We start from the raw sequence: 12556 nt of genomic DNA, 5'->3' as shown, positions 1-12556 counted from the left end.
CTTAATGGCCTCCCTGTTGTCCTTTTTCGTTTTTCAGTAAAAACTCTCCCATTTCTATTTCATATGTTTCTGTCTCCTTCTGTTTCCCTTTCCCCATTTGTAATTTCACTTTCCTATTCATTTTTCTAATTCCCTTCGGTCATTTTTTCCTATTTCCATTTCGTATTTCCCTTTCCTATTCCCTTTTCTTATACTTATTTTTCCTTTTCGCATTTCATTCTTTCATTTCCTTTTCTTATTCTACTTTCCTGTTTCATTTGCTTCTCATTTCTCTTTCCTGCTTCGTTTTTTTCATTTTCTTAATTTTCCTAGCTTCGTGTTTCTTTTCCGATGACTTTCTTCTACTCCTTGTTTTTGTCCTTTTGATATTTCTCTTTCCCATATATATTTTTATGTCCCTTTTTCATTTCCTTTTCCCATTTCTATGTCCCATTCCTTTGTTCTATTCCTATTTCTGAGTTCATTTTTCCTTTTCTCTTTCCCATTTTCCATTTGTTTTTTATTTAACCCTCTAACGGGCAGGGTTGTCTGTATCTGTAGACGGTTTTCGCTTGACGGAATTTCAGAGCCACATAGGATTTTGTTTCGAATATGAAAAATGAGTGGCCTCTAAATTTTTCTGTGACTAATTTACAAGCTTTATTTCAATTTTGCAATAGATTTGAATTGAAAAAATATCTGAGTAGCCCGTTAGACATCAAAAACCGAAAAGAAAAATTGGACTATTTCTTACCTGGCGGCTGGCGCTCCTCCACATAATTATTGTTTCATGAAAATCAAAACTTGAGCTTCTTTTGAGTGTAGTTTTATAAAAAAAAATGTTCATTAGCTTGATTGTATCGTTTTTACGATGTTGCCCTTTGAAGAGTTAACTTCACTTCACTTTCCTATTTTCCCTTTTCTCTTTACCTTTTGTTTCTATTTCCTTTTTCTTTCTTTTTCTAATCTTTTTTCTCATTTGTATTCCTCATTCCCATTTCCCTTGACTATTTTTTCTCACTTTTATCTCGCTTTTTCGTTTTCCATTTACCATTTCCCGTTTCTATTTTCCTTTTCTATTTTTCTTAGCCATCTCCCTTTGTTGCTTCCTTTTCCTATTATAGTCCCTATCGTTTTCTGATTTTGTTTTTTCTTTTATTTTATTTTCTTCTTTTCTTTGTCTCATTTCCCTTTCGCATTTTGCGTTTCTATTTCAACTTTTATTTTCCCTGCTTATCTCCTTTACTAATTTCTCATTTTTTATCTAAGTCCCCCTAAATATATATACACTGAACGCCCTTTCCCAATTTCCTTTTGATTTTTTTCCTCTCTCTTTCCTATATTACTCTTTATCCTTTTCATTTCCTATTATCATGCCACTTTCCTGTTTCATTTTCTCATCTTTATTCTTCATTCCCACTTCCCTTGACTATGTTTTTCTTATTTTCATTTCTCATTTCCCCTTTCCATTTACCATTTTTTGTTCCTATTTCGCTTCTCTATTTTTCTTTCCCATTTTCATTTGTTGCTTACTTTTCTCGTTATCGTTTCTATTTCCTTTTTTTGTTTTTCTTTCAGAAAGATCTGTTTCCTTTTTTGCATTTCTTCTATTTTTCAATTCCCTTTCTTATTTCCTTTTCCCATTTTCCATTCTCATTTCTCGTTTCTATTATTTTGTCTTATTTTTTCCTTTCCTTTGTTTGTTTGACATTTTGTTTTCTTATTTTTCTTTTTTAAGAAAAAGAAACGCTAAAGGGACTACCCTTTCCCATACCTTTTTCTTATTTTCCTTTCTTTTTCTATTTTCCTATTCTCATTTCACCTCCCTATTCATTTGTCTAATTTCGTTCATCGTTTCTTTTTCGTATTTCCTTTCCCCATTTCCCTTTTGAGAATCCACCTTTCCTTTTCGCATTTTTTCTTCCATTTCCATCCATTTTTCATTTTCTAATTTCCCATTTCCCTTTTTATTTCCTTCTCATTTTTCCTGGTTCTTTTTATCATTTTTCTCAATCATTTTTCTTTTCTAAACGTCTTCAAGAACTTGACTACCCCGGAGCTAACTGGGCATGCGTTTCCTTTCCTATTTTTTTTTCTAATTTCGTATTTCTTTTCTCAAGTCTCTTCTATGCTTCTTTTTGCATTTTTTGTTACCTCTTTCATATTTCTTTTCGTGTTCCTGTTTTATTTCCCCTTTCTTGTTTTTCCCTTTCTTTTTCCCTTTTCTCTTTCACATTTTCCTCTCCTATTAATTTTTATTTATCCTCATTGCATTGCCTCATTTTACCTTTCATATTTCCTTTTCCTTTTTCTCTATCCCAATTTCCTTTATCTTTTTCTGTTCTATTTTTCACTTATTTGTTATTTTCATTTCATTTCTCCATTCCTCTTTATTACATTTTACATTTTTCTTTCTCATTCCCATTTCCTATTTCCTTTCCTATTCCTTCCTGTCCCTATTTTCCTTCCCTATTTTTCTTTCCGATTTCCATTTGTTGCCTCCTTTTTCCATTATCCTTTTTTTTTCAGAAAGATCTGTTCTCGTTTTTCATATTTTCCATTTCATTTTTTAACTTCCTTTCTCATTTTTACCCTTTTTTTAATTCTTACTTCTCGTTTCTATCCAACTTTCCACGAGCGATAATGGCGGCTCAGGTGGGCACAATCTTTTGATATTCATTGTAGGTGCGTCCGGTTCGCCCTGACCATGTTACTATGGAAACACCCATGATTGTTTGCTGTTCAAGTGTAAAAATGTAAACATTGTTTAGTTATGCAAATCAGCTGAAGAGAAACATAATTGAACTGAACGGATGCAAACGTTTGTGGTTCGTGGCCATAATTTCCTGAAAGCACCGGCTTTCATTTTTTACGGTCTTATTATTTTTTTCAAGAGTGCACTCAAAGGCAAACATTAACTTCATGTTAGTCGAGCCCTGACCAAGTTGGCCAGCATCTAGGCTTGATAAGAAACTTTCCGTTGCGTATTTGGAAGTTCTTCCCGAGGTTTTTGTCCTGAATCCTTCCAATTATGTTCCTTTTCAGCTGATCTGCGAAACTAAGCAACAATCATAAATATTCTCATCGTAACTCCTTCAGGGCGAACCTGATGCACCTGCAATGAATGTCAAAAGATTGTGTCCAAAAGCTGCCATTATAGATTGTAGAAAGCTGGAATACTTTTTCTAATTTTTCTTACTTATTTTTCCTTTCATCTATTTATTTGCCATTTCTCGTTCTTATTTTTCTTTTTCATTCCCCTTTACTCTACTACCTTTTCTTATTTTTTTTCTTATTTTTCTTTCTCTTTCTCTTTCACTTTCCCCATTTACCATTTTACTTTCCCATTCATTTTTTCTAATTGCATTTGTGATTTATTTTGCCTACTTTCATTTTCCATTTTCATTGTCATATATTCATTTCCATCGAGCATTTCTTTCTCTCATTTCCTTCTCTTTTTATTTTTCTCATTCCCCTTTGCCATTTCTCTATCCCGTTTCCCTTTTCGTTTCCTTCTGATTTGTTTCTACTGTTACTTTTTTTTCATTTTACTTTACTATTTTTTCTCCTTTTTCTTTCTTATTTTGCATTTCTTTTCCCATGTCTCTCTCTTCTACTCTTTTAATTTTAATTTGACCCATCTACTGTTGTCATCTTTCTTTATTTTGCTCTCTTTTATTTCTTCTTATGTTCTCTTTTAATTTTCCTTTCCTATTTTGCTGTCCTATTCTTTTATATTTCTCATTTTATTTTCCCTTTTCTCTTTCCCATTGTCGTCTCCTGTTTTCATTTCTCATTTTCCTTTTTCATTCCCCGTTCCTATTTTCCTTTTTTATTTGTCTTTCCCATCATCTTTCCTTTTTTGTCCTTCTTTCAAAACGATCTGTTTCCTTTTTCGCTACTTCCATTTTATTTTCCTATTTTTTAGTTCCCTTTCTCATCTTTTCCCTTTTTCCTTCCTTAATTCTCTGTTTTACTTTGTTCTTGTTTGTTTATTTGCCATTTTTTGTTTTTATTTGCCTTCTTATTTTGCTCTTTCATTTGCCCTTATTGCTACCCTCTTTCCTATTTCCTTGTCTGTTGTCCATTTGTCATTGCACTTTCCTGTTAATTTTTCGAATTTCATTCATCGTTTCTTTTTGCTATTTCCTTTCCTCATTCCCCTTTTTGCATTCTTTATTTTTCTCATTCCTCTTTCCTGTTTCTCTTTTTGATCTCCACATTTCTCTTTCTTTTTTCTTCTTTTTCTTATTTTTTCGCCTTTGCTTCTCCCATTTCCTATCATATTTCGTTATCTTATTTTGCATTCTCTTCTATTTTTTCCTGTTTCTTTTCCTCATTTCCCATTTCTATTTTTCCGCATCCCACATTGCCCTGAGTGATTTTCTTTTTTTATTTATTTTTATGTCCCTTTTTCTTTCTCATTTTTTCCGCATTGCTCTTTTTTGTTTTTCTTTCTCACTTCATTGCACTTTTTCTATTCCCATTTCCTTTTTATACTTCTCTTGATTTCTTATTTCATTTAGGCCATTGCAAATTATTTTTAAAGGTTTTGTCCCCCCGCCCTTCAAAATTAACTTTAAAAATCGAGAGGCAAAAAAATTGTTAAACTTGAGTTAATTTTTTTTATATAAAATCAATTATCTGTGGGTTTTACTGCCTAAAGGACTGAAAAAATGAGTGTACGGAGTGTTAACGCTTCAAGCACGAAACAAAAGTGGAAGTACAAATAATGTAATTTCCGAAAATCCGCAAAAAAAATCTTTCGATTTTGACTTTATTTTGGAAGGGTTTTGCATGGGTTTTACGATGAAACTTTAAGTAAAAATTTCTGAAAACCTCAATTTTTTTGCGGGATTAAAAAAATCTCTGTTTTTTTCGGACCACCACCCCCCCCCCACCCTGCAGTTGTCCAGCATTGGAAGGACAAAAACTTTGTAATATAAATATAAAATATTTGTAATTGCCTTACCTTTCCCGTTTCCATTTTTAACTTTTCATTTGGTATCCTATTTCTCTTGTTTATTTTTTCGATTTCTTCTTATTTCCCATCACTCTCCTGTTCTTTTTCTAGTTCTTGTTTTTTTTCCGTTCTCATTTCCACCCAGTCCAACCGAAACCAAACGCACGATTTTCGTTTTTCCTAGAAGGTCGAATACACGCTTGAAATTTCTCTCAGTCACTTCGCATGGAATGATCCATATTATTTTTCTTATTTTCTTTTTCCCCTTCCTTTCTCTATTTCTTTTTTCATGTCACTTGCCTGTTTCTCTTTCTTGATTTCCAGTCCTGTTACCTTCCTTTATCATTTCCATTTGCTTTCGTATTATTTCCTACTTTCATTTCACGCTTCCCTTTTCCATTTCTCATTGCCTTTTCCGATTTCTCTTTGCTTTCTTATTTATCGTTCCTATCTTGTCGGGAAAAAGTCGGGAATTTATCGAATATTGCTCTAAATCGGCAATTTATCGACAATTGCTCTCAGTTATAAATTCCGTAGAATTGATCTGAGTGAATAGATGGAGAACTAGAGCCATGTCCAGCAAGTTAGATTCTTCTATACTTATGTAAACTTAACTGAACTATAACTGAAAAACGAACAAAAATTCGTCGGGAAAATGTCGCTTCCTATCGGGAAAAAGTCGGGATTTTTTCAAGAAGTTGTGTGTCCACCCTGTATTTATTTTTATGTCCCTTCTTCTTTTCCCTTTCTCAGTTCTCTTTTCTATTACTTTTACTATTATACTATTATATTATATTATATCTTTTTCCCCATTTTCTATTCCACTTTCCTATTTATTTTTCTAATTACCGTTCTCATGTTTTCCCATTTTCCTTTCCAATTCTTTTTTTTAGTTTTTTTTCTCCTTTCTTGCCCTTTTTCTTCTCCCGTTTTCTTTTTCTACTTTTCTTGTTTTCCTTTCTCATTTACCTTTTCCTTTTCCAAAAGTGATAACTTTTCCTTTTCTTTCCTATTTTTTTGTTTCTTTTTTCGATTTTTTCTTATTTCACATATTTTATTTCCCATCAATCTTCTATTCTTTTTCTAGTTCTCCTTTTTTATTTTTATTTTCCATTTCCTTTAGTGATTTTCCTGTCCTAGTTCTGTTCATTTAGTTTTTTAGTTCTCCCTATTTCTGTTTACCATTAGCTTAGCTAATGCCTAATTTTGATATTTCCCCTTCCGATTTCCCTATCCTAGTTCTTATTTTCTTTTCCCATTTCCCCTTACTATTTGGAAGTTTTTCTAAATTATTGTACAAGATGGGCCGCTGGGTATCAAAATTTCATGAAAATTTCTGCCTTTTGCAATAGAACAACAAGCTGGGAAGCAGTGTTGCGAAGCCCACACTCCACTCGTGTGATCCTATTTTCTCACACACGCGTACTCATTCTAACGAACGCGCCGGTACACTGTGGGATGAAATCCAAATCTAGGTGGATTGTCTTAGGCATATAGGTATGTAAATTTGTTATCTTAACTTCCGCATTTTTTGGTGTACATGACATTAGGATGACCATCATAGTAAGCGAGTGCAAAATATAAACTTTTTTATGGCTTAGGTTAGCTGATTTTCGTTTTTTAATCCATTCTATTTACGTAAAAATTGTGATTTTGGTAAGTAAAATGGTAACTTTTGCTAAACATCTATACAAGATTTGACATGCTGCTTTTGAGCAGTTTTTACGTTATATTAGCATTTGAAAAACCATATTTTTTTAGAAAAAAATGCCTGTAGCTCCGGAACCGAAAGAGATAGCAACTTAACTCCTTCAAGCAAAATGTGCGTTTTCCATGCATGTGAAAGTGCCCAGAAGGCATGATTTGTGTGAAATTAGCACGAAAGAAGATTTAAAGAAAAAAATGGAATTTTTAGGTCCACCCCGACCAAAAACCATTAGATAGCTCTAGCTCATCAACTATAAGAGATAGAACTTTCATTTCTTTAGCAAAGTTACTCAAAACTTAATGTTCAGCTAACTTAAGCCATAAAAAACTTTATGTTCTGCACTCGCTTACTATGATGGTCACCCTAACGTCATATACACCAAAAAATGCGGAAGTTAAAATAACAAATTTACTCAGAACATACTATTTACCTAGGACTAACGGTTTTAACGTAATTACTTTTGTCCACCTAGATTTGGGTTTCATCCCACGGTGCGGCATAAGCGTCCCTTTCGGACTCTTTTTTGTACTAATACATACATTGCGACGAGTTTTTGCGAGAGTGTGTTTAGCAAACAGCTACGGTCAGGCAGGAGCATGATGTGAGGATGTACGTGCACGAGTGTGTAGGTAGCAGAATGTCTGCACACAGCAACCGGTCCCAAGCAACAATGTGAGTTTTATCGTACTCTTATTGCAACATTTAAGACCAATTTTGGTCTTAAATACCATCATAAGAGTGTAATAAAACCCAAACTTGTACTGGGGGTGGCTGTTGGGGGAGCGTTGAATGCTATGCTTCTCATACTCACTCGCGTGAGGGTAGACAACAACGTTGACTTCTCGCCCGATTCTCGCCCGTGGAAATAGTAAAACTCAATCGGAAATGTGAATGGAAAACGAAGCCAGAAAGCACAATTAAGAAGAAAGCTGGAAATGAAACTAAAAAAGTACAAGGGTCCATGCCTAGTGCCTTAAGCGCAGGCTTGACGTAGGACTACGAATGTAGAGCAATTCGTCTCCCAATTATAAAAGGGATTTTTGTATAGATGCCCAAATTGCGCATTAAAGGATTGTGTTCTGCTGCCATGTGAAAAATTCGTAATTTCAACTCTTCAGATAACTTAAATTGCGGACCTGGAAAGGTCCGTTTGTTAATATTGAATTCTCAAATTTCTGACTCGTGATGCCCATTGTTAACTCTCGTCCTTTAGATGGGTTATTGGTGTGAGGATTCACACTATTGGGAATATTGTTTACCGGACAAACGCTACTGGTGGGATCTGTAATAAGGATAGACTTTTTTGTTTATGATCGTTTAGATAAATTTGTGTAACACAATTAGTAGCAATTCTCTTTGGACACGGGTTCACCGCCACAAATTTAACGTTTCGAAGATCTAATCAGAAGAAAGTTCTTCATGATCTAACAAAACAGATACATTTAGAAATTTAATTACGATTCGTAAAGAAAATTTGTATCTCTTCATAAATGAATTCGTTCGTCCTAAAAAGGACGGTTTGGAACCTTTAGAATGAAGCCACGTATGTGACTCGAAAGCTGCCTGCCGATATGTCACCTACCAAAGCCGCTGACCGAATGACGATGCGCAGCAAAAGGCATTGCAGCCAAAACCATATCGCTCGCTGGCGTCTCGCTTGCTGAATTTGGATGTCTTTGTTGCCTTATCCGGGCAAGCAGCAACAGCTGAAGCTCAACAATTTTCGATCGTATTGTATGGGACGTAAATTAGATACAATCATAAGGGAGCTTAACCCAAAGCTCATCTCCTACATATTTGTGTCATCCGTGCTAGGGAAGCATTGATGTGGGAAGGCGAAAATAATGAAATGATGAATAGTCGTCTAATATTTTCTCAATTACTAAACGTCTGTTAGGGAAACATGCGATCTACTGTGTTGTAATGGATTTTTTGAGAAATTTCCAATCGATTGATACCAATATATCTAGAATCTATTGACGGATGATTGAGTTATACGCGTGCAAACGTTTTTCTAAAGTGCACCCTCATATAGATAGAATAGAAATCAAAGACGTAGTCCTACGTCAAAAGAAATATAGCAAGCGGAAATAAAGTTCAGGGAAATTAAAAAAGGAAACGAGAAAGGAAAATTAGAAAAAGGAATTGGACGGAAAATTGAACAAGGGTAGTTATAAATAAGGAAACGAAAAGCGAAAGGGAAATAAAAATAGGAATGGGAAATGGAAAGGCAAAACATCATAAGGAAAAAGCAAAGTAAATGGGTAATAAAAATAGAAAACCAAAATAGGAAAGGTAAATGGGAAAACGCAATGAGAAATAGAGAATAGTAAATGAGAAAAAGAAATATGATAAAGGAATAGGAGAAGGAAACGCGAAAGGGCAATAAGAAAGGTAAACGGAACAGGGAAAGGGAGAATGGCATGAGAAAGAGAAAAGAAGTAGAAAAGAAACATTGAAAATTTAAATAAAAAATAGGAAAAAAATTTGTGGAATCTGCTCCTACCTGTTAGGGTCAGTTCTTCTTCAGTCTTGTCGACTGTTTCGCTGTTCGAGGTTGAATGCTCCAATTTTCCAAAACAACCTGCGGTTGCTTTGTTAGCGTCGTAGTCATGCTGTGTGCATCATTGTTATGTGTTGTGTTGTTAACGTCGGTGTTGTTTTATTGAAGTCATCCAATCAACTCATTGACTACTATGATATCAATGACTCGAATCCCACAAAAATCGAAAAGGCAAATGAAGAAAACAAAATTTGCTAATGGTAAAAGAAAACTAGAGAAGAATTGGAGAGAGCGTTCCCATTTAAGAAAGAAAAACGTGAGAATTAGGAAATGTACATTGAAACTTCAAACAGAAGGTGCTGTAAGTGCCTTATGCAAAGACATGCCAGTTTTATTTTACTTCATAAAAGAATAGCTTTTAGGAAAAAACATGTATCACATTTGACTCAAATTTGCTTTCACTTATTTTGTCTTTTGCAGTCCAAAACCCCCTGCATAATAATATAGGCTCTCAGTTTAGCCACAACACACACATCGCTCAACTAATTACTGCGTTGCAGTGCAAAACAGAAATCAAGTTATCGGAACTAGCAAAGCAAATAAACGTTATATTTAAACTACTACATGATGATCATCATATCAAAGTTCACAACAGACTTAATAGGCAACAAGGAACAAACAAACCCGCTAGCAGCAGCAGCAGCAGCAGCAGTGTATTATTAATCGTCTACCAACCGTAATATCCGAAACACTGTTTCCAAAAAATCCTCGTGAAAGTTTAAACGTCTGTAAATATATGCGTTGCTCTAGGACACCAATTACTACTAACCTATGAATGGTTCTGACTTTTCTGTAGGCAAATAAAAAACAAAACCAGAAACATATTTAGGGGAACACTTTTACCCCCGTTGTAGGGAAAAAAAATATAACAAAAAAGTGCATGAACTAGGGTTAATCGAAAAGAAGAAAGGCAACAAAACAATAATTACACAATCTAGGAAGTTCTATTAACAAAAAAAACCTGAAAATAATGTTGACAAAGCTCTTTCAAAGTGAGTGTCGCAACGCGAAGGAAAAAAAAGGTTTAAAAATCGTTACTCGTAAAGAAATATTCTTTATTAATTTTATTGTTATTTTGTACATATTACGCAATATTTAATCCTTCTACTTTATTAACTGAATCATGAAGATTTTAAACTAATTCGAAGTCGGAGAGAAGGAAAGAAAAATGTATTACACTAAAAGAGTAAACCTACACTTTACTGTTCCGAAACATTCACCGCACCAACCCACCACATGGTTAGTGAGTTTTCCACTTTGTTACTTTGCCCCGCGTCACTCGGCAGCGTTTGCTCTTCGCTAAACTCCTCAGCCGGCGGAAAGTGATGCTGACCGCTTGCGGTCGCAATAATGGGCTTAAACGGATGGAAAGCCACTCCATTACAGCAATCTCGATGTAAGGGAAACTGTAAAAGAAAACCAAATATTATCTGAACGAATCAATTGTTGCTCAACAAAAAAAAACCCACATTATATTGGCGGTAGGTTTTCCGCTCCGTCTCAACATCCATCAAGTTCCAAGCGCGAACAACTCCGTCGGTATTTCCGGTAACCACCCACTCGCCGTACGGCGAGCTATCAAAGTACACCCGCTGATTGGTGTCGCAGGTTCGCTGCAGCACGTGGTACGGCCTATCCAACCTTCGGATATCCCACACTAGCAGTTTTGGATCCTTTCGACCGCCGGAAACGAACAGATTCGTTCGCGGAATAAACCGCAACCAGGTGACACCCGCATTGTGACTGCACTCGCGCGAGTTGTTACCCACCGGAATGGTCGTCTGATTGCTATTCGTTGCCAGCGCCGTGATCGAACGACTCCAGGAGCCAAAAATCAGCAGATTAGGAAGGGGTGAACACATTGTCATACAGGAAGCAGTCACTTTGGTAGGGAACGAGGAAATTTCCCGTCCCGGTGTTTTGACGTCGAACATTTTGATACTTTTTTTGTAGCCACCGAAAATGAAACCTCCATCCAAGGACCAGGTGATACTCAAAGCAGCTTCCACCTCGTCCACCGCATTGTAGCCTTTGTACGAACACCGAAGCTTGCCGGTATAAGCGTCCCACATTTGGATCGGTTCATGCTGCCGGGAGGCAATCCAAACGCTGGTTTCTGGCATCGAACTTTGCATCCCGGGATACCATTTATAGTCGTAAACCAGCGTTGTTTCACGAACGTGCACCGCCGAATCTAGCAGCTGTACTGGTCGTTCCGTAGAGATCTGTTGCGCCTCGTACATGTCAGCCGGAAGCTCGAGTACGTGCATTCCATCGCCGTTAACGGCAGCCAGCACACAGGTTCCATCCGGTGACCAGAGACAACCGCGAACGTAGTTTTGTTTCTCCGCTCTGTCCCAAGAACATCGCCCAACCTCGCATGCCGTCAGCGCTTGAAAGAAATCCTGCTCGTAGGTTGCCGATTTTGTTTCCATGTCGATCTCATAGTCCATAATTTCCGCAGGAGGAGGAGGGTTCGCATCTTCGATTGTGCCATTTGTGAGATTATCCTTGTGTTCTAAGAGTTCTGTACCTTCGTCAACGGTCGCTTTATTTTCTTCTAACAACACTTCTTCATCCTCGGCTAAGGGAGAATTCGGTCCACTGTCAGCAACGTTCAACAGCGTCTCCTCAATGGCCATTTCTTTTTGTCGTTCCACCACATCCTCCTGATTCGAACTTTCAACGATGGGCAGGATATCGTTCGTTACTTCCATTTGTATATCTAAATTATCCGACATACTTTCTACTTGTTTTTCATCCCAGTTTGGTTCATCCTTCTCCGTCTGTTCCATGATTTATAATTTCTTGAAATGTAATGAAAACGTTAATACTCTTTTTCACCATGAGTTAAAACTGAGTCAATATTGAATTTTTCTGTACAAAATTCATAAACAAACTTATGCCTCCATGTGTTTTGATTATCTACTCCGGCGAGTCCGGCAGTCCGGCAGAATTTGACATCGAGAAATGTCAAAATACACGAACAACAAAGCCCCGACTGCCCCTACAAAAGCTTGCAAACATCACCCAGCCAAAGCGCTTTCACGACTTTCCATTCCCACCCACCAGCAAAAATACCAGACACACGGATTTATCGGATTATTATTATAATTACCATTTACCAAATGCATTTTTTTACTATTTTAAAAATTTTGTATTAGTTTTAGTAAATGTTTTCTGGAAAGTAGCTGTCATATTTTTAAAGTATAGATATTTCTGCCACTTCAGCAGTCTCTTCATAAACAGAAATGGCATTTTTGTGATTTTTGTTGGTTTCACATTCGAGTTTGCTGCTATTTCGATATTTCTGGCATCTCTGCTTTTGACGCGAAGAATATCG

General features: G+C 36.1%; 2 protein-coding genes across 2 annotated transcripts in view; one reads left to right on the top strand and one right to left on the bottom strand.

The window, feature by feature from the left end:
* LOC128742296 (WAS/WASL-interacting protein family member 1) overlaps window positions 1-10398 on the top strand; it is a 62551-nt gene extending 52153 nt beyond the window's left edge. Inside the window, exon 9 of the mRNA XM_053838625.1 lies at window positions 9634-10398. The gene's annotated coding sequence lies outside the window, so the exon portion shown is untranslated. The remainder of the gene's footprint in view (window positions 1-9633) is intronic.
* Window positions 10257-12109, bottom strand: LOC128742297 (telomerase Cajal body protein 1 homolog). Its single transcript, XM_053838626.1, has 2 exons — window positions 10683-12109; window positions 10257-10619 (listed from the first exon to the last, which is right to left on the bottom strand). Exons 1-2 carry the CDS (start codon window positions 12006-12008, stop codon window positions 10413-10415), a joined length of 1533 nt encoding a protein of 510 aa, XP_053694601.1. The 5' UTR covers window positions 12009-12109; the 3' UTR covers window positions 10257-10412.
* Between the last annotated feature and the right edge of the window lie 447 nt (window positions 12110-12556).

Source organism: Sabethes cyaneus, chromosome 3 (assembly GCF_943734655.1).
Source record: "Sabethes cyaneus chromosome 3, idSabCyanKW18_F2, whole genome shotgun sequence".
Lineage (NCBI taxonomy): Eukaryota > Metazoa > Arthropoda > Insecta > Diptera > Culicidae > Sabethes > Sabethes cyaneus.
The sequence above is the reverse complement of the archived record's forward strand: the minus strand, read 5'-3'. Positions and strand labels throughout refer to the sequence as shown.